Raw genomic sequence first — 22,573 nt, 5'->3', positions numbered from 1 at the left:
GCCTTTTTTCGATTTTTCTATTTCGTTTATTTTTCCTATGCCAATGCGACTAAAAATAGACAAAGTTTTCTTTGGGTCAAATGCTTTTGGGACAGAAAAAGAGAGGGGAGGAAGCACATAAAAATTGAACTTTTTCGACACACATGGTGGGCAAACTATGATGATAAATAATGTTCTTTAATATAACAATTAAAAACAATTATTTTTATATTTATATTATATAGATATGTATATATGTTTTACTTTGAAAAAAAAAAAAACAATATTTATCGCAAAAACGAATAAACATAAACATTCATAAGCTTTATCATAAAAATTTCTGTATTTACCCCATTTATGGCGATTTGCAACCCTTTTATTTATTTTTCTAGTACTCTGCTATACGAATTGGACCCGTGGTGAAACGCGATGTGATGAAGGCCTCCACAATGTTGGAACACGAGGCGCAGTAAGTAAACCCAAACTTATCGTTACTATGTTCACTTTCCCCGCGTTTTGTTTGCTGCGAATGGATGTGTCATACGAAATTGCACAATATCAGACTTCTTAAGAATTTGCTGAATGCGACATTTTGTGTAGCCGAGTGTAGTGAAACTTCCACTATCAAATTCACTTTCGCGGGGGTTTATTGAACTCCCCCATTGAGAATTTTTGCAAGCAGAAATAACGTCGTCAGTTGGGTAATTGATCCAGTCAAAGTTTTCTATGAATGAGTAAAATTCTCTGAAACAATGGCAATGACTTGGGTAATTTTATGAACATTACACTTCCTGTTTTAGCGAATTCGCAGAACAGAACAATCATAGTTGGGAATTTTTTTTTTTAATGTGATATATATTTGAAACATTTTTCCTTAATTCATAAGCTTTTGAACTTGGTTTTGCTGTTACCACCTAACTTAAGTACTTCCTTTCGAGAACGTGTCCAACTCACGTATAACACCTTCCCCTGACCATTTCATTTCATTATATGTAGTATCTGACCACTTTTCGACTACATTGTAGGCCATTGTCGGTTTATATCCGAACACTTAAGACGGCAAGAGGTCTGCGAGACAGCGAGAATAAACGACTTTTTGATATATGACAACGAACAATGCAATTTTATTGCCGCTTAACTTCATTAACACAATTCTCCGCACCGCCCTTTCCACTTCCACCCGCCACTTGATAAACAACAACGCAATATGGTCGGATCTTTGAAGATTGTGTCTGATATTAGCCGACGAAGGAGCCGATGGTCGGGTTAAGTGATTCATTTAGCGGCAATCACAAAATGCACTTTACCGGGGGGATAAAACTAAGCGGGATGACCATGATTTATTATAGAGAGCGAAGCCTTTGGGCCGGCAGCTTTGTCTCATTAGCGGCGTTAAGTGCTGCCAAATAGCCCAGTCTATATCTGTATCTGTATCTATATCTTTCTCTTGTTCATTCCTGTCTCCTTTGCTTCACTATGCCGGTTTCCAATTGCAAACAATTTTCGTGCTCTGCTTGGCAACAATAAAATCTGCGAATGCGAGACTCAGATACATTTACGGCCCACTCAAATTACGCTGTCACATGTGCAGAAAAACGAAAAAAAAAAAAAAATGTAAAACTAGAATGGAGCAAATAGAAATGTAGCTACGATTGTGCCTTGTATCTTGTATCTACGCCCAAGACGGCGCACTTCCGTTTCCGGCCCTTCTGCGCATGCGTGCGTTCACTTTGAGTTATGATTTTTTTGTGCGAATCTTGATTGTTTCATTTTTTTTTTGTTCTTATATATATAGTTATAAATTTCAATACTGTGATAGGTATATTTGAATTTGATCTTTCTTTTCCCTTGAACTCCAAAAGTCACAAAAGATAACCCATATATCACAATTTAAAAGGGTTTCTCTCCTTTCCTTTTATTAATCTTCTTGATATTAACTTGATCCCTCTTGCTGCCCAAATTGATCATAATTCATAGATCGATTAGTCGTGGACTCTATCCTAAACTGTTTTCGCCTCTACACAAACAAATTTGATCCCCAACCAATTTCCATTTTTATATGCCCGAGAAGATCGAGGGATCTCAAAAAGTGCCCCTCATTAGCCGACTCCAGCACTTTGGCTTTGGGACCTTTTCCTGTCGACGGAGAGTTTCGATTCTCGAAATGCCAACCATTTCCTGTCATTGAAAGCCCCACACGGCAAAAGTTAACCAAGCTAAACAAACAACATCTTGAGCTGTCCGACCGACCGTCAGTTGGATTTCATCCGCCGAGGTTGTTTGTGATTTCAATTATTAACGCTTCCTGGTGCTCGGATCGCCATGTGGCTCGATCCGGTCCGATCATTAGGCCAACTCTTCTCCAGACAGGAAGACCAGCGACGACTCGACAGTGTCATTATGGTTATTGTTATTATTATTATTATTATTATTATTATACTCGTTGGTTGCCTGCCCTGCGTCTCTGCGATTGCATATACTTTTAATTGTTTTAAATTACCGCCGACGAATCTCACTCATCTCTCTCTACTTATCTCCATCGCCCGTCCCCCTTAGGTATGCAACGATTCTGGCATTCGACGTGAAGATCGAGCGGGAGGCACAGGAAATGGCCGATTCCCTGGGCGTAAAAATATTCCAAGCGGACATTATCTACCATCTCTTCGACAAGTTCACCGCCTATCGCGAGGAGCTGAAGCAGAAGAAGCGCGAGGAGTTCCGATCCGTAGCCGTCTTTCCCTGCAAGTTAAGGGTAAGTATGGTAACTATTATCCATTCAGGATAATAGTTCCATTCAGGATAATAGTTATGAAGCAATAAGTATTAATACCTAAAAGAAGCAAATTTTCCGCCAAGATAAAGATTTTATAAGGCTGAAATGTAGGTAGATTTTTATTTGGGTTTTAATACAATATCTTTGATTTGGAATATACAAAGTGAATATAAGTTGCACAAGTCGTTCTCATTTCCAAGTGCACGTATCGGGTGAACAAATTAAAGACGGAAACCCAAAAGACTCGGTGTCATTATGGGCATTATTTTAATGCGCCCATGTTCGTGTTCCATTTACCGCCTTCCTCCCCTGCACCAACAGCCTGACTGCAATTACCCCCGAAAGCTACAGGTGTAAAATGCAATCTGCCGCGAACTGAAAATGAGAATGAGACCGAGACTGCAACTCCGATTTCAAGTGAGACCCAGAATGGATCTCCAGCTGTGGCTTGTCTCGTCTTGACGCTGGCCTAATGATGCTGGCCAACAAGAATGGAACGGGCTTGAACTCCTGGGGGCCGGGTTCTGTGCGATATACTCCATAAGCCAGGCCAAGACAAGCACTCAACGAGCGATTAAAGCAAAGCCTTAGATCCCAACAGACGCCTGCATCACGTCCACACTTCCTGCTCAAATAATGTTTAAACAGCGTATTTGATTTATAGGCAATCATTAGATTTTGGTCGTATGCAATGTGGCGACTCAACACGCCACACTCCACTCGGGGCCACTTTGGTCCACTCTGGTCCACTCTAGACCACTTCTAGCCACTGGGCTCCCACTGTGCTGGTAATTGGACACACATCGCACAGCTGTTGGATAGCATTTGTTCGATCTCTTACACTCGTACATTAAGCACTACAACTATGTTGTATAATTTTGAGCCAGTTATCTTATATATATTTGTGCATTTATGTTTGCTGAATCGCTTAATATTATGGAATCTAATACCTTATTTCAGAAAAGAATAATATAATTTGAATAATTTTTTTCGAGTGCACACTGCCAGCTGGAACATAACGATTCTCTGGAGTGGAAGTCCCAGTCGCAGGTCTTGTAATAACAATGACGTTGTTTAGTTTGAGTTATTAACTCGCCTTCTGTCTTAAGGAGTTGGCTGGTAGGTGGGGGCATAGGCATGTGCATGCGGAGCTGGAGAAACGTGTTCTCTGGGCCACTTTTCTTTGTTTTTTTTTTATCCCCGGCAACGTACAATCCATTTTCTATGCCGGCTGATTCAGATTGGGCCTCATCCGCAACTTTTGCTGCAGGCGGCATCCCATTTGAGGCCTTCTTCAACAGTTGACGCAGCGGAAATTAAGTTGTTCTTGGTGCAGTCAGTGTTGTTTTTGGTCGAGTGTTGTTATTAATGGCCACAACGATAGGCAAATGCTCTACAAAACATTATTTCAAAAAGCAGTTTTGTCCAACCTAAATATATTGTAAGAATTAAGTTTTATGTGGTCTTTACTCATGTGAAATTAAAAATCAAGTAGATATCCATAAAGAAGAACAGTACACCACTTGCGGAGTATTCAATATCAAAGCAGACACATAGTTATGTTATCTTGCAAAATCCGTTGCTTACATCGCCTAAGCCACCATAATTATCGGGCATTATTTAAAAAGTAGTTAGGAGCGGGACCCATCGTTATCGATCTAGCCCGATTGAGCCGCCTATTAGTTATAGTTATGCCCCACAAAAACTAGCGTCTATCTAACAGTCATTGATCTAATTTCCCGTTCTCTGACTCCTATCACTTCGATTCCATCCCACAGATACTGCCACAGTTCGTATTCAACAGCCGAGATCCGATCGTGATGGGCGTGATGGTCGAGAACGGCATTGTCAAAGTGGGCACTCCAATTTGCGTGCCCAGCAAGGAGGTAAGTGCACTGAGAAAAATCTTAAGCTTATTCTCTATAAGATCATATATATTCAATTTTCAAACATCGCAACAAGTTAAAGATTTTAAATCTACCATTCTTATTTTAAGATTACTCATAGTTAATCCTACTTTCAATGTATTTTTTTATGTGCTGTGTTCACAATCTATTCGCTGGCAAATATTTAACTATTCTGCGAGCTTCGCTCCACAAAAGGTTCCATTCAATAGGCACGCATTTATTTAGGAGTGCTGCAGATCGGCGGTGTAGATCGCGATTGTTGGCGACCTGGGTATCTGGATATCTGGATACCTTGGGTTCTTCTTCTATGCGCACAATGGAGGCACAATGAAAGTCCTTGTCTCTGGAAATGTGGTGTGTGTTGTCTTGGGAATCGTGTCAAGTATCAAGTATATAATAATAATAAGGAGACCCGATGAGTTGTTTGTTTGATTTGCTACCTCTGGCGGGGCAGCTTTTCATTGTTGACACAGGTGGTGCGGTTATATTTTCATTATATTCTCTCTGGATGTGCGTGATGCAATTGTGTTGGGGAGCTGGGCAAATAGTTATTAGCTCATCGCTCGAACGAATTGCGTCGCAAAACGCTTTACTGAATTCCAACATAATAACCTCCGGACTGGCGGGCCCTCAATTATTGTCCTTCCGTTGATAATGATACAAACTGGCTAAAAAAAATAAGCAGCAACGACGACGACACTCATTTCAATTTATGCGCAGACATGTCCTGTTTCCCGTTGCCAAAGACCAAAGACAACAACTGTTTCCTTTCCACCTCTGTCGCTTTTTGTCGCTTCTGCGATCTTGTGCCAAAAGGGTTTATGTCCTCTGCTCCCCGCACCGCTCTTGACTTCATACGAGGAGAAGGAGCTGGAGCTGGAGTAGATGGAGTAGCAGGAGTAGGAGCAGGAGGCATTCATTGGCAATTATAACTTCCTCAATTATCCAAGAGAGCGCTGCTAAGCTGTGCGCTTCCCGTCATTCATCGTCATTCTTTTTAACGTGTTCCTTCTTTTTCTCCTTCGCTCTTATTGGCCACTTCTCGCTTTTTGCCAACTTTAATACTGATTTTTGTGCGGGATATACCCTACGATTTGTTCCAATAGATTAGAGTCGGCTTTGGAAATTGTAAATAGATAGAAAAGATATAAGAAAATCGAGCTTCTTAGTGAGTGATCTAGTATTCGTTAGTTGGTATTTAAGTTTTTTTCTGTTGGCATACTTTTAAACATCTTTTAATTGGGTATTCAGCTTTAGACATCAAGCTGAATATACTTACTTAACCTTCTGTAGCTCATCCAACCAAGTCCCCACAATCTGAGCTCATGTGCCGTGGGCACACACATGTGATCGTATGCTACAACCCCTGCTCCAGACCCACATGTCCATGTCCATTCCCCCGACCTGATCCAATTCTACTTTAGATGTGCACTTCATTTCTGCCCAAGAATGCTGGGCCATTGCCGTCGTGGCTGTTTTGTCGCTTTTGCCTGCCTGCTTTTTTGCCTTTGCGATTTCCGTTGACTTGCAGCTGGGGGAGCTCTTCTGCGAAAGGGTTGGGGATCTCTTCAGTTCTCCGGCCTCCGCCAGACCCTCTGCTCTTCTCACCCAGCGACAACTTCCTTTCGATGCTGCTGCGCATGCGTGCCGGCGACTGTTTCTCTGCCAGATGGTCGTTTTGTTGGCCCTTGTCTTTGCCTGGCCGTTGATTACATTTATTAATTATATAATTAAATCTGTAATAGCAGGCCAGTCCGATCACTTGGTTTCTGGCCTTTGTTTCTCGGACCGCGTAATTGTTTCAAGCTGGCCAAAACATCCGTTCTCACACGACGAAAGTAACGACTTAGCCCAAACCACTTCCACTTCCCGTTCTGGGGCTTGTCATTACATTTTGGCCCAGGGGGTTAAACAGGTGACCATTGTCGGTTGACCGCCGTCGGTGCTTCAACCCTTAACCCCTGAGAAATGGGGACAGCAAGTGTCAAAAATGCGGTAACGGGATACGGCTGCCGACAATTCAATGGGGTTCATAAGGGTAAGAGATCAATGGTTTTGGGGTTAAGCAAGGAAGTTGATTGGAAGCAACCATGTTCTAGGGGAAGTTTTTGAAGTAAATGCAGTACGTTTTTAAGATTCATTTATAAAGATGTGAGTATTGAATACGTTTTTACTTTTGGTATACAAAAGTGCAAAGATCATTCCAATTTCCCAGGGAGTCCTCTTGATATTTAAAACGAACAATAAACACCTTAATTGCTAATCGAAAATTTCCACAGCTTTAAGGTAAACACAGAAAACAAACCCATCGTCTGATCAGTCGTGTTTAGGGAAATGCTGATGATCTCAGTATTGTTTCCTCTCTGAAAAAACAACTTCCCCATCGAATTCAATTAAAAGTTCCCCTTTTCACCGATCATCAGGCCAATTGTTGTTGATGATCATCCACCTTTTGGAAACTTAGCCTTGAGGGTCACCGCGGCTAATTAAGCAGCGAACCGGCAATCTTCGCTGCTCTTGTATACTTTTTAAGTCCGCGGCCGTTGTTTATCCTCCGGTCTCATCAGATCCGCCTCGATCAGCCCCCGTGCTCGTACATCAAAGAGTTTCACTTTATCGAAGGCACAATCTAAGCCAAACACGCCCCACTCTCGCACATCCCCAACCTCGTTCTCATCCGCGTCGTCTCCCACTGACATCACCATCATCCGACCGCCGAATGGAGAAGCGAGTGGATCACCAACACCATCACCATCAACATCACCATTGCCGATCATCTGCATCTACATCTACCGGGGAATACATTTATTTTCCCTCTTGCGACTGAATGCCTGCCTGCACTTTAAAACCAAAGCCAAAACAGCAAACGGAAGTTGGAGGCGTTACCCACCGCCAAATCCAAATCCGTCAGTCACTTAACATATGGACGTTGCGATGTGAATGTGTACGTGTCTACGAGCAATTTATACAGGGGGTATCTAGCTAAGGCTACTACAGTCCTAATTCCATAAGAGAAACTTTTCAAATTTGAAAAGAGCTGACATCCTTAAGCATCTTAATTTGAATAATCTACAATAGTTCCACAGACACTTAATTCAGCATAATATTACCGGTCTTCTAAAAACTTCAAAACTTGAATAATTTGTATAATTCTCCACTGTGACTGCCTTCAAACTGTTCGCCTCCTAAAGACGGCCTTTAAAGCCGGGAAGACAGACTGTGGCAGATCACTTGCAGATCGTCTTGCATATGTGTATATAGATATTATATTGCGGCCTGCTGTTGCCTTCGCTTTTGCCCAAACCGCAGAGAAACCAGAAATCTGGTGGCATAAAGAGTTTTCGGTTGCACCCGATGGTGGTGATGATGGTGGCAAGTGAGATCGAATCGAAGACCGCCGATCCGGCGATCGATATCTTTTAATATTTTCATTCATGCCCCAAGTGCCTGGCGGTTGTAGCGGAAATGAAAGCTCATTCGGTGCGCTGCTACTGCTGGTTTTTGTTAATTAAATGGCCCCTGGGCTCTTGCAGTTTTTCGATTTATATATACACGTATATTTATATAGTAGCAGTTTGCCTTGCTCGTCTTCCTCCTCCTCCTCGCATCCGATTTCTGTTGATCTTGCCTAATTTATGGGCTGCGAGTTAAGTTTAAGTAGGTAAGGGTGTCGCCATTCCCCTGCAGCCCCTACAGCCCCTTTTCTCCATTTTCGATTATTCTCGGACCTGATGGGGCATTTAAGTGCGAGATTTAAGTATTATTTTTTTATTTCGCCGACTGCCTCAGTTGTTGAGCCTTCATGGCTTACGACTTCCGTTGTCGCCGCAATAAGAACCGAGTTGATCTACGCGGTTCTTTTTCAGTGAATGAATTGATTCTTCGCTGAGTGAAAGAGTCTTATGAGCTTTGGCATTGTGAAAGATAATTTTGTAATGGGGGAAAAGTATAGATATTTCATTGGAAAATAACCTTATAATATTTTTGTTGAGCTATTATGAATGTTACAGATAAAAGATTTCCACTTAGTAACGACAATTCCTGTTTGATTCAAACGGCCAGTTCTGAAAATTTGCTTATCTTTTCCTAGAGTTTGAAATGTAATGTGATGTAAAGAAGCCATAATCACTGAAAAGATTACATTATTAACACCTTGTAACACCTTGACTATGGCTTGACTAATACCCAAAAAATCTCTTAAGATCTGTTTACCCATCGCATTCGAGGATCCGTGAAGAGTATCTCACTGTTCAGATTGCAATCAGTGATTATTTCTGGGCACTTCCTCTTGGGTTTCGGAACTGCGTCATCTTTCGCCATTTCGGGGTTGTTAAGAATTCAAATCGGTTTCTACGGATACTACGTGTGCGACAAAAGAACACTTTGGACAATGCAACAACAAGGGGCACACGAAGAACAAACACAATGATGGTAAAAGGAGGACGGCGATGAAGCGATAGAAACAGCGCTAAGAACCGGAACCAGTAATTAAATACAAAAGAAGTTGGGGTGGTTGTCCGTAAGTACGTATGTAGATGGCGAAAGAGCTACGGAAGCGGATTGTCGGCGGTCCAAAGACAGCCAGCTGCAGTTTTTTCAGATGGCCGAGGCAGAACGGAAGTAGAACGGAAGTGAATGCTTCCGCACGTAGGAACCAAATAATTGGCTGTACTGAGAAAAATAACTGGTATTAAATTAAAGTGAATTTGAAAAAGAGAAAAATCTTAGACAAACAAAAGTATGTTTAAATTAAGTTTTAATTCATACAAAAATTCAATAAACAAATGAAGTTTATGAAGATTTAAATATGTGTATAGTAGCGAAAGCAAAGTAAAGATTTTTTCTGCAAGTGTAAACCCACAACTTTATGAATGAAATGCCTTTCAAAGCGGCGAAAAGAGATAGCAAACGTAGAGTAGTACTCATGGCATAAGTGTGCTGAGTCTGCCAGCTGCTCGGAGTCAGGGGTCAGGAGTATCCTCGAACGGGGGAACATCGGAAGTACAGGATCCGAATGGGAAGTGCCAGCAAATACCGAACAGTAGGAAGTGCATGGGTAGAGCAACCCCCGGTGATAAGGCAGGTGTGCTCCTGAACTGAACTGAACGTGCCGAAACGCGGGAAAACGGAAATTCTCTTTATGAATGAAATGCTGCGAATGCTGTGAATGGGCCAAGCCAGCACCTATTAGATACATTCGTATCTTATTATGATAAGCGGGCAGCGTCGGAGATTTCGTAATAGAACAGTTGGAAGACATGTGGGCGCACTCTGCCATGCCGAGTGTGCCTGTATCTATCGGATACGACCGCAATAAAAGCTTTTAATATAAAATAGGGCAAACGGACCATAACAAATAGTGGCAGCAACAACACAATGAGCGTCGCAACTTGTGAATGAAACCTACAAACACGAATTTCTACAGCAAATGTATTGCTTTCCTCACCCAAAAGGTGTAAATATCGTTTGGGTGGAGTGGCGAGAGTACGTGATTTATAGTTCGTGAGATACTGACTATTGGGTCTTATAAATTTAGTATATTACTTATAAGGGGAGGTGAAGTCTTTAAGACCTCTTGATGATGTCATATCCAAGGAGGTTACTATCAATGATTTAACTTACTAGTGGTTATGGTTTTACATCGCCTACTGTATTTAAGCTAAGCATTTTGCACTAAACACTGAGTGCCTTCATCCATGTGTATTAGTGTGTATCTATGTGCGCGTCTCTATTTGTTTGCTTGTCTGTGTCTCGCTTTCGTTTCATTCATAAAAATGCTTATTTCCTGTTGTTGCCTTGACTATTGCCTAGGCCATTTGCCGATGAGGGACGTTGGTGGGCGGTGGTTGGTGCGGGTAGCTTTAGGTTCCGACGACCATAAAACACACACACACTCACATATGTGCACACATACACGACCACACTCAGGCATTTGTACAAACGATAAGATAGTAAAATCCGCTTAGATACGCGCTTTTTTGCCCCGTCTTCATGTATCTGCATCTACACGGCACATCTAATAGGTGTAAATTAAGAATATAAATAATTGGATAAAAAGAGATATATTTTCTCATGATATTAATCTACAAAATGTAGATGAGAAATAATTATCTTAAATACTTTTTTATTATAGCATTTATCCTTTCAATAAATGTGTGATATATTTTTAAATTCACAGGAAATTAAAAGTAAATTTTAAAAATATGTTTTGTAAAATACCGTATTTTTTCTTTCTGTGTACGATTGCCTTATATATTTATTTTACTATGAAAATAAACAGGCGGCGCAACAGCAACAATGGCTGCTATTACAAATGGCAATTGCAATAAAAGCAGACCGACCAGCAACAACAAAAGAAATTAGCGTAATTAGCAAATTACTCGCCGCTCTCTGTGTTTCTTTGTTTTTTTTTTTTATTTTGTTGTATTTTTTTTTTTTTTTTTTGCCTTTGTTTTTGCGGCTTGGAAATTGACGTCGTCGTTGCTGTTTTCTGTTGGTTTTATTTCGCTTTTGCTCGGTCAGTTGGTCGCCTTCGTCACATTTCAGTTTTTCTTGGCCGGAAATGCTGAATTTGCACAAAAACCGACGGAAAACTGGCATAAAAACGTTCTTATTCTCAGCTGCTTCTTCCCCTTTTTTTTCACCCATTTACACGCGCACCCAAAATAAATATACTTAATTGACGTTTGTTTAATCGCTTAATGTTTTCGGGCTGCAGGCTATAAAAATTATAAAAAAGTTGAGAATATTATAAACAGCGGACGTATCACCTACGCATAAATATTTCGACTAAGTGGAACAATAAACCAAAAGCCCAAAAGGGATGACAATTTGGCTTGAAAGATTGCCATGGGACTATTTCCCAAAGTTGTGTTTTCAGTTATCGCAACAGTTTTAGATAGCTCATTGTCTTGTGCCGGGCAACAGCAGACTCCAAGATACATTCTACGAGAAGTTGTCTGAGAGATAAAAAGTTTCAATAAGTTTGTTGGTAGTATAGGTCAGGTTATCTCGTTAACGTTTTCTCATTAGAAATGTTATATTATACTCATTTTCTTCTCACAACAATGCTATTGACGCAGTCCCCTAACGATTCTTTTGCATAAAAATGCTCTTTAGAAATCGTAATAAATGTAATATTTGTTTACACAATTTCAAGCAGATGGTGAAATAGCTAACTTCCGCGCAAACAGGGTAATCTACTTGAAGCTTTTTTTTTATTTGGCCAGGGGAAAACCGTCAAAGAAATTATATTTTATGGCCGCATTGTGAGACGCCAGAAGTTTGAAGACTCCTAGGCTAACAATCGGGGAAAGAACCTAATAATAGTTATTAACTCAGGCATTGAACTTGATACGATTTTGGCTGATAGCTCACCTGGCTAGTCAACAACTCGCATTCACTTCCTCCCGAACAGAGTTCAATTAGACTTGCATTTTCGGCTTTCTTATCGTTTTTCGTTATTTTTATATATTCATTGTTCGATTCTTATCGATGTTCAATCGAGTGGTTCCATAAACTCATTCGCTTCAGTTTCATTCACCTGGACGCATAATTGATTGTTTTGCACTCGGGCTAATATGCATATGGGCCTGGCTAGGATACTTGGCCCCACTTTATTGACACGCCTGATTAATGGCCATATGCCGAGCAGCTGGCGGGTATCTATCAAGTATTTCCGATGTCCGATAACACAACGTTAACCCAAACAAATTAAACAATAATCAATGGGCTTTAATTTTCGCTTTTCGAGTGGCACAAACTACGAAATTAATAACAACTGTGTCCGCTAATCATTTCTAATCAGTGGAGCTTGCTGCCGCTCTTTAACACCTTGGCAACAGCACACAGACACCCACCTGGGACTCACTTGAATTTCGATGGCAATGACGATGATGGCGATGATGAGCTTGCCCACCAACTTCCTGTCAGTGAAAGATTTTCTTTTCGGCCTCCTACGAGCCGCGAGTCTGGATTGTGGGCGTTGCTGCACTGCAGCAATGGAGATGGAGATGGAGATTCGAGATGCTAATGAGCATGACTAGACTTCTGCTCAAAGGGGTCTGTCTTGGCTCATTTGGTAGGTGTTGTTGGCATTGTTATTGCCGTTGAAAGCCATGTCGCTTGGCGTTGCATGACTCGAGCTGAGCTCAGGTCCAAACAACTGGCAGTTTTGGCTAGCTGGGTGGAAAGGTTGGAAAGCGTTAGGGTTGGGTAATACCAGAATGTTAAAAAAAATATGTAGTAGTATATTAGTAAACTTTTTTAAACCTCACAGTTTGCTTTGGAAAACGTTTATCAACACAGCATTTGTTCAGCCACATAGAAACCATATAAAATATATTTTAAAACTTCTTTTCTACACTGCAGCCCTGATGCCGCACACCTACTCTTCCAATGCCCCCCTCCTTAGTTATTCCGCTACCAAGATCTCCTCAGGTTGTTTTCCTCCACTTCCATCTCTACCTTCCGAAAGTTGTGGGCAGCTAGATGAGTGGGGTTATCTGGTGGTCCGTGGACGGATGGATCGTGATCATGTTCATAGCGATCACGGCGATGATGACTATATAAATGCTTCCTCAAATCTGGGAGCTTGCTGCGGCCCAAACTCGAATCAGCGACAAGTTCTTCTTTCTCCCTCGAAAAACATGACGTAGGCAAGTTCGTGGGGCCCCAGACTTCTCGATCCATTTGAAAAGCGTAGATCGTCAGCCCCGAGGGGCTGAAGATTTGGTTGAGGAGAATCCAAGACCGGCAGCCGAGATTGGAAGAATTGATGTGGCTACCGTTTTATATTTTGTATTTTTCGAGGCCACTCGAAGTTGCAGCTGCGCAGACTCAAAGGCCCTGAAAGATTTGCTTTTTCGAGTCCCCCGCGCGACGGATGTTGCGAATTTTCGTCTTTGACACATATAAAATGTGTGCACATGTATATATTATGCGGTATATATATGGGGTAATTCTCTCTACGGTCAACTAATTTAGTGTTTCCTGCTGACAACAGCATAAACAAGCTGCAAAGAAATCAGAGAATTGTGTCACTAAAATGTTTGCGCTGCCCAAAAAAAAACAAAAAAAAAAGAATAAAGATAGCACACAATCTATGTGTTTGTCCCTCTTCTGGTCGCCGCTCTCCATCAAACATTTTACAAAAAGCCAAATGCTTTTTGAATCTCGTTTTGTTCGCTTTCGATTTGTTGTTTTCGTTCATTCATACAAGCAGCGCTTTTTTCGAAAATAGACGACATCCGGTCTGCACGAAATATATAAATCATATTTTTAGATAAACGCCGATACACTCACACACACACACACACACAGCCAAGCGATCTGCCAGCCAGAAAAAGTTGTACAAAAAATATACAAAATCGAACCGGGGGAAAAAAAAGAGGAATGTAAAATGTTGTTTTCGTAGTCAACTTGTTTGGGGTTTTTCGGCGAGACGAGACGGCCGCATCGTCATCGAATTTTTTCTTAATGCCCAATAAAGAATTCGCTTTCTTTGGCATCGAAATCAGAAAGTATATCACACTATTTTGGTCGTTTTAAATTGTGCTTACAGTTGGAAATTAAATGACTTGATAGGGCTAGAAATCTATTAAATTATTAAATTGGATGTTCACAAGAACTTTTTTTTTCTTTTTATAATTTTGTGTAAAAAAGGATTCCTATAAAAATTGTTTTAAATTTAAAGAATTTTGTAAACATTATGCAAAGACAAAAACAAGTATAGACGTCCCAATAATATTACCCGAATAGAACTTTTAATCTAAACCGATTTATCTCCCTGGAAGACGATTTCCTTTTTTGCCACTTGCATCAACAGGCCCATCAATTTCTCCTCTCATCATTTGGTGCGAGTTTGGTATGGGCCGGGTTGTTTTTTTTTTTCGCCATATTCCTTTGCAACATATATACATATAAGTATATACATACCATATCTATCATAAATATCCCCCACTGGGATGATTTCGTTGCTCTCATAAAAGACGAAAATTGCCGGCTCGCACCGCAGTAGCGCAATGTTGAAAGAAAAAATTGTGTGGAAATGGAAATAAATTAACACATTTAATGAAAATTTCGAAGAGAGCGCGAAAACGCGAAGACGCCGCAACGGAAGACGTGGAACGGGGCGTATGAGTAATCAACGACAGGAAATGGTGACAAATGCTCCCTCTCCCCTCACACATCCCCTCGCCCGTCTTTCTCCTTCTAGGGGGTGTGTAAATGTGCTATGTAGCTATTTGCACCGATAGCAACAGGCCAGCACAACAACAACAACAACATGAAAAGCAAAAAAAAAAAAGAATTTCAATAATTTATTTGGTTTGAATGAAATACGAACGAGGGCAGCGACGTCGACGCCATTGGGGCGCCCACAGGAAACGCGACGTTGGCAACAGTTTCCTGTTTTGTTTTTGTCGAGTGCAAACGGGTTACGACAACAAACATGTTACAATTTGGTTCAATGACTTTGTTAGGCCATCGAGATAGGAGCCCATGCACAGCGAGAAAATCAATGGTCCAAAAGGGACTTTAATTTGACTTCGTTTAAGCTGTGAAAATATTTGATAGAAATTTCACTTTAATAGTCGAAACTTAACAAAAATGGGTTTTAAATTTATGTTAGTTTTAATATATAATTAAATGTAAGCAAAGCATAGATAGGCATTGCAGTGTACAGTGTACCCACCCACGAGTTTATCAGTGGAATTGAGGAAGTGGTCACCGCATATGAAACTTGCGCCAGATGCGCTGATAAGACCCACCCATCCACCAGCCATTTGATTCCCCACCCACACGGCCTATTCTACTTTTTTGGCAAACCTTTTATTTAGCGCTTAACGTGGAGTTATTTTACGGCTTTGGCATATTAAACGAGCTGGTGAAACTTATCAGCGATTCAGACGGCGACATGCGGAAGTCCCACCCCATAAAAGTTCACTGCGGCCATCTGATTATTTCTAATTTGCCGCAACATTACACATACGCCCCGTCGGCCACGTATGCTAAAATCACTTTCACAATTTCACTGACCACCAATTCTTCTCTTTCTTTCGTTTGATTGCAGTTCGTGGACATTGGAATCGTGACTTCCATCGAATCGAATCACAAGCAAATCGAATTCGCGCGCAAGGGTCAAGAGATTTGCGTGAAAATCGATCCGATTCCCGGTGAATCGCCCAAAATGTTTGGTCGCCACTTCGAGGCCGATGATATGCTGATTAGCAAGGTAAGTCCATCTATCGATTTTAAAGAACCCTCCACTTGAGGTTACTCAAAACAATGGGCGGTAGAATAAATTCATTAGAATTCGGGAGCGGAAGAATCAACTTAAAACTCGAGATAGGCTCGAGTCGAGTGCATTATTGTCGGGAAGTGAGGAACCGCACTATCATCGTTTTGGTGGGCATGTGTTTATGAATGGATTAGATATCTGAAGTGGTGCAATTATAAACTCAGCTATATCACTTTTTTTGTGTTTTTACTCGGTTCTTTTGTACGCAGTTTCGATTAAACATATTTAAACCGTAAATTTGCAACGTAGTTATTCGCAGAATCAAACCTTTCAACTTAATTAAATGATTTGAATTACGCATGGATTGCTAGAATAATATTGCATTTTACTCAATTAATTTCGCGAAAGCTTTAGGACTTCCATTATCAATGCGCCGTAATTGAGCGAATGCCGGATGCCATTATTCAGTGCGATTTCGAGTGCAAATCACTTGAGTTCAACGGCAGCGGCAATCGAGCAATCGCAACGGGGAAGTGCCAAAGTTGTCAATTGCACCTGGATTGGGTGGATGGTCCGTTTGTCCGATGGCCAGGTGCAGGCCCACTTCGCCTTCACCGCTTCTCCACCTTACACCTTCAAACCTTCGGACCTTCAGACCTTCGGAGCTCCTCACCTTGGTCACTTCCACTTTGGCCAGCTGGCTTATCAAATTACATGGCCAAGTTGTGTGTTAAGTGTTAAATGGCTACAACAGCAACGAACGCCTCGGATCGATGACTTAACTGGCTTAAGTGGCGTTGAGAGGTCTTTGCAACTTCCTTTCGTTCAATCATTTGATTAACAATTACTTACCAGCTCTGACGTCAAGCGCCCTTGATGAGAGAGAGAGGGTGGTGGCGGAGTGGGGAGTGGGAGCGGGAGTGGCTGAAAACCAAAATCGATAGCTAACTTAATTTTCGATTCATTTTGGTCCCTTATCAGCGGGTGACATCGGTGACGTCAAAACGCCAGGCGGCGCTAATTGCCCATTTAGTTGGCAGCGCGCTTCATTCAATTAATGCGGCGTAAAAACAAAGATGAATAGATGTATTTTTAGGCCTACAAATTGAATTGATATAGTTTGCACTGCCAAAAATCATGTTTGACCATGGATATTTACGCACGAATAGAATCTCAGTTCAATTTTATTGATAGCATTGATGGGAGTGTAATGCAAGCAAAGGCCAAATGAGTAAACCTACATTCCAAATTAAATCTAATTAGGCCATCACATTATTATTTTATCGCTCATCTTATGGGCTTTTCGCAGTGCAGGCTCCATCCAAAGCTATTAGGTTGTACGCCACCACCTCGAATTGACAGACTCCCCGACTATTTATAGACCTCAATAAAGGCTGTGCAAAAGAAGCTGGGAGGAGCCATGAAAGGGTATTATGTCATGGCTGACCTGATGATACGTACTTAAGCATGCAGGGTCGTTCTACGGGGGGAGTGACCCGTTCCAGCTCCCAGATATATGTATCTACGGTATAGCGCTCTATTTGACCCGAGTTGCCGGCTGACGTCATGTTTTACCTTCCACGGTAGTGCACTTGCATAGTTCACTGACCCCCGGAGCATCGTCACCATCGAGCTAACCCAGTTTTCTCGGATGTCGACCCAGTTTCGGTGTGTGTTTCTGCAGCGGCTTCGGTTTTCGCCGTTTGCGGTGTTTTGTGTGTTTTTTTTTTTTCGGCTTTAATTTGTGCACTCGCCGTTTATCAGCTATGACGCATTTGGCGACCCAAAATGGAGCAGAGAGCGGAGAACCCTGCTCCAGTCCCAGCCCCAGCCCAGAAGCTCGTCGAATCTGCCTGAAAATTGGAGCTGAGGTCAACCATACACGACTTTGGTTTCGGCCTTGCGGGCTCGGTCAGAAAACTGTGCAAGGCCTTTGTGGGAGCTAAAAATAGCTGCAATTAGTCGAGATTTGGCTAAGAGGACAGCTAAATGGGGGTTTTCAGTGGAAACTAAGGGGAGTGCAGTTCGTGAAAATGGAAAATCCCTTGCAAGCAGTCAGTAGGTTTTAGTTCTTAAGCTTTATCCGATTGCAGAACTCACATGGGCTATTAAACGAAATCAGCGCGGCAAATAAACTTTAATTTAGGCGGGTCATAGATAAGCAATCGATGTATAATTAAACTCAGTCTCGGTTTTTAACGACTGAATCCTCCGATATCCTTCAACTCTCGGATTGCGGACAAAAGAGTCGCCCATTCTGTCATTTAATATGCATGGCCATAAATGGGGACTCCTTGAGGGGCTTTATGCCCCTTATCGTTTAGAGAAATCTTTTCTACATAAATATATACGGCTCCAATAATCAAAACCATTGATCGAGCCTAATTAATATGCGATGCGCCAAAAATGAACAAAAAAAAAGAGAGAGATGGGAATGGAAATGGAAATGGAAATAATAATTAAGCGGGGGAACATGGCAGACAAAGGACAGAGTGTGTTGTCTTTATCAAGGGCGTGCTGTAATCAGACTTTTGGGGGGCCTGAAAGTGGAACTATTCATGAGGTCTTCAGACTGCTCGCCATAAACGCGAGGCATTAAAAAACGCATTAAAAAGGCGCCATAAAAATTGGCGACACTAAAATAGCTTCGATAAAGCGTTGCCGGGGCATAAACTCAAGCTGAATCGGATACGAAAAAGATGGAAAAAAGTATTGTACAAAATGATTTTAATTGTTATGCGCCATATGTCGGGGACTGTGCGGAGCTGGTGGGGCTGATGGGTCTGATGGGGTGCTGGAGGAGAACTGGAGACCCCGAGCTGAAGACACGTGCCATCCCGTTGTTTGATTGATGGAGCAGTCGCTCTGTCCGCATCTCGAATCTCCCTTTGGAGTTATGACAATTGGCACGTTCCAATTATACATATTCGCTGAACTCACAATGCAAATGATTTATGTGTAGCGCAGCGTGTTATTAATATGCATTTGTAGACACACGGGCCAAAAAAAAATTACAATTTCTCTCTCGGGGTTTGCCTTTTCGAAACTTAATGGATTTTTAATTATTGAAATTTCTCAACTTTTTCATGGCATTTTTTCGAACTCTCCTTGCAGATCTCTCGCCAGAGCATTGATGCCTGCAAGGATTACTTCCGTGACGATCTGATCAAGGCGGATTGGGCGCTGATGGTGGAGCTGAAGAAGCTCTTCGAGATTCTCTAAGCGATTTCGCCTGCCAAAATTGCAAACGTGCAACAGACGAGAGATTTTCGCTGGAAGGAAGCAGAACCCTATCAAACTACAGACTGTGTGCGCTTGTGGTGAATCCTCTATAGTCCCGAACAGAGGATCCTTTCTCTTAAGCTTAGTTTCATTTTTATGGTTTACAGCCGTAGCCGTCGTTGCAGTTGTCGCTTAATGAACTCTGTTATAATGGTTTTAAATCAAATTTTTTGTATAACGCCTTTTGCGAACATCCATTTTGCCTGCGATTTTTGTTAGAGCCAAATTAGAAATAAATGCAATAATGTTGTACAACGGAAAAGTTGTGAAAGAACGGTGGGATGGTGGCAGATTCAACTATGCAGGCTGTGTTAACTGTGTCACTAGTGACGTCACGCCAAAGGATATTGACCCACTTGGCATGCGCAGAGGTCCTTTTTTCCCATTCATAGCCAGTTCGCCGATGCTGCTGCTGCTGCCGCTGTGTCATTGAACGCGACAAGGATGCCGATGAATGGGGGAGATGCTGTTGCGGCTGCTGCTGCTGCTGCAGCCAAAAAACTGGGTCATCCGCCGAGGAGGTTCATTCACCCAGCAGCCGCTGGAAGGACAATTGTGTCGCAGCAACTGCTCTCGGCTGCTGCACCAAAGTGTGTGGCAAGTTACGAGCCGCAGTTTTGTGAATGACGCAAATGCTGCTGTTGCTGCCTGCAGCAAAGTATCCTTCAAACGGTCTGTTGTACTGCCCTCAATGGCCTCAAGTGGCCCAAGTTCCAAGTGTGTTCAGCAGGATGTGCGCCCATGCCATCGTCATCGTCATTCGTCCTCGAGGTAATGTTCTGTCAAGTGCCAGCCATTATACACGGCTCTGCTTGAGCCAGATATTGCTGCCGGGCAGGATTTGCCAAGGAGAAACTGTCGATTAAAATTGGATAAGCGACTTAAGCAGGTCAATTAGAGACCAAGGTAAGCTAAAGAAATAGGAAGTTTAGTTTGAGGTATTTAAAACTGAATTTAGTTGGCTGTGTTTAATGACTTTTCACTGTTTCTGTAATTGAAAGCTAGCTAAAAATTGCATACGCATAATTCCCATTTAAAGTGCCATATCAGATATGTCAGATATTAATTCAAATTTTTATTCACACACCCCTTACCTAAATGGTGTCTCTAAACTGTCAAAATGACCGGACGCGTTGTCCAAAAAATAAAATAATAAAGATACAAGCTGCTGGCTCGTAAAAAGTGCAATAAAGTTTAAAGCACCCAATGTACGTAGAAGTGCAGCGGTATTAAGTGGTTCGCAAAAGTTCCATTTGCAAGTGCTTTAGTATCGCATTACGTTATTTCTGGCACGTAATTCCGTCTTAAATGGCGTGAGGTGCAGTAAAATTTCCAAAGGAAATTGTATTTTCCCTGCCAAACTGAATGCCCATCGAGCGTGTACGATTCATTGAGGGAAAAATAAAGATTGCATATAGAAAATCACATAAACATCCTTGGCTGGCTACGTGTCTCCTCGGTTCATTCATTGATTTTCTTGGCCAACTTTTGCCTTGGCCAAAACGCACACACACACACACGCACATGCGCGAAGCTGGGGAAAATCCAAGAATGGCATTCCCCGTCCAGCGTGGTTCACTGGGTGGGAAAACAGTCACCACCCCCACCGCCAAGAGAGTGCGAGAGCGAGAGCCAGGATTTTCATTCACAAGGCGCACTAATGGCCAACATGGATGGCATCCACACCGAAAGGGCTGTGGAACTAGGGCACGACTTTAGCGGCTGTGGTAGGTAAGTGTCGCCACCCACCAGCCACCAGCCACCACCCATCGTGCATCCTGTATCCTTCATCCTTTCGTGCTGCTGCTGTCGCGGCGGGATTGCCGATGTTGCCGTTCGTGTTGCTGCTGTTTTTTTTGTGGGCGGCATTTGACTCATTGAGGAAAACGAACCGCATGGCGAAGGACTCGATGGCCACTTGAGTGTCCTTGCCTCGGCATTTGGTGGGATGAATGAAAAGGTGAAATAAAAGTCAAATGGAAATTAACAGGATTTTAAAATGGATTTTATAACTACTGACAGGCTGAAAGAACATTTACCAAAGCATTGAGTGCATAAACATGTTTGGTTGTTTAACTGTTATAACCAAGCTTATCTGAGTTAAGAAGATTTGAAGCTCGCTTTCTAAAAACTGCTTAATTCATATTCAATTCATATTTTGGTTTTTCCCTCGCTACTGGCTGCTGCTAAGAAAAATCGTGTTTCGTGTTCTTCCGAAAATTCAGAATTAAAACTCCGAATAATTGACAGAACCCATCGATTATCGGACGGAAGTGGTATTGGGAACGGATCTGCTTAGAGAAAAACAGCGACCACGCCAATCGCTGATTTCCAAATAAATATTTTGCACGTGCGTCTCGCTGCCACTTGTGCTGTGAGTGTGATTTTTATTTTTATTCTTTTGGCTGTCTGAAATTGCCCTCGAGTTCATGTTTAGACATTCACCTCGAGGCCAATGTGTTACCTCTGCCACTGCGGCGATTATCTAGGACACTTGTGACGTCAGGCGGGAAAACTGTTGGACTGGGGTGGCGTATTCATTGCGGATTGAATGCACGAAAAGCCATCAGAGCCAAACACCCAGACATCAACTTGGCCAACTTTCATACGGATTTCTCATTGAGCATTTTCGTTCAATGAAATTTCATTTATTTTTATTCTGTCCGTTCGCATTCACACTCATTTATTCGAATTTGTTTGCCCAAAAATGTTTCGGCCAATATACATACGTATATATAATTGAATGGCAGACCACTTTTTGTTGTCGAGTTTGATCTGATCGAATGATTCACATTTCGGTTGGCATTTCAATTTAGGGTCCAAACAATGGCAGATGTCCAGTTGTCCAACTCCGCAGCAAAGCAAATGAAATTCTTTCGGGGATACCCTTATCTTAAAAGGTTATTTTGTTTCTTTATGTTCTTGGGAAGTATTTAAAATATATTATTATTTAATGCTATTCAAAAAGTATCTTACTCAACTTACTCATCCTAAAATAACATTTTCCTAGCGCTCAAGAAAGTAATCCACATTCGTTTTTGAATCCAATTTAGCTCACTCAGCTTTCTTGTTAGACTTTAGCTTTTTATTGTTCTTTATTCTGATGTTCCTTATACATATACAATATATACGTATACAAATATATATGTAGAGTTATTGTGATGCGTACCGCCCATATGTGGAGCTCGGCGAAGTGGCTGCTTTCCGCCAAATTTGGTGCCGCATTCGACCGGATGTCGTTGGAAATAATATTGAAATCTTTATTATTTTCACTGATTAATTTATGGGGCAGTAAACGAAATGAGCTTTGAGTGTGCTGTTCGATTTTAATTTGGGAGCGGTGCACAGGGTGCTGGCTAATTTTCAAATAAGCCCGCCTTAAGGAGGCAGGGC

General features: G+C 41.8%; 1 protein-coding gene across 5 annotated transcripts in view; it reads left to right on the top strand.

Annotated features, from left to right (window-relative positions):
• Nucleotides 1-19,438, top strand: part of eIF5B (eukaryotic translation initiation factor 5B) — a 32,320-nt gene extending 12,882 nt beyond the window's left edge. For 3 of the 5 annotated variants that reach the window (NM_001259670.2, NM_001259673.2, NM_143717.3), the window contains 5 exons: nucleotides 372-448; nucleotides 2,536-2,731; nucleotides 4,531-4,638; nucleotides 15,731-15,892; nucleotides 19,013-19,431. In NM_001259670.2, the coding sequence (NP_001246599.1) occupies nucleotides 372-448; nucleotides 2,536-2,731; nucleotides 4,531-4,638; nucleotides 15,731-15,892; nucleotides 19,013-19,120 (651 nt within the window). In that variant the 3' untranslated portion in view covers nucleotides 19,121-19,431. Of the gene's footprint in view, nucleotides 1-371; nucleotides 449-2,535; nucleotides 2,732-4,530; nucleotides 4,639-15,730; nucleotides 15,893-19,012 lie in introns of all 5 variants that reach the window. The other 2 variants (NM_001259672.2, NM_001259671.2) reach the window with 2 other exon arrangements.
• The last annotated feature ends 3,135 nt before the right edge of the window (nucleotides 19,439-22,573 follow it).

The sequence above is a fragment of the Drosophila melanogaster genome, chromosome 3L (genome assembly GCF_000001215.4).
Source record: "Drosophila melanogaster chromosome 3L".
Lineage (NCBI taxonomy): Eukaryota > Metazoa > Arthropoda > Insecta > Diptera > Drosophilidae > Drosophila > Drosophila melanogaster.
The sequence above is the reverse complement of the archived record's forward strand: the minus strand, read 5'-3'. Positions and strand labels throughout refer to the sequence as shown.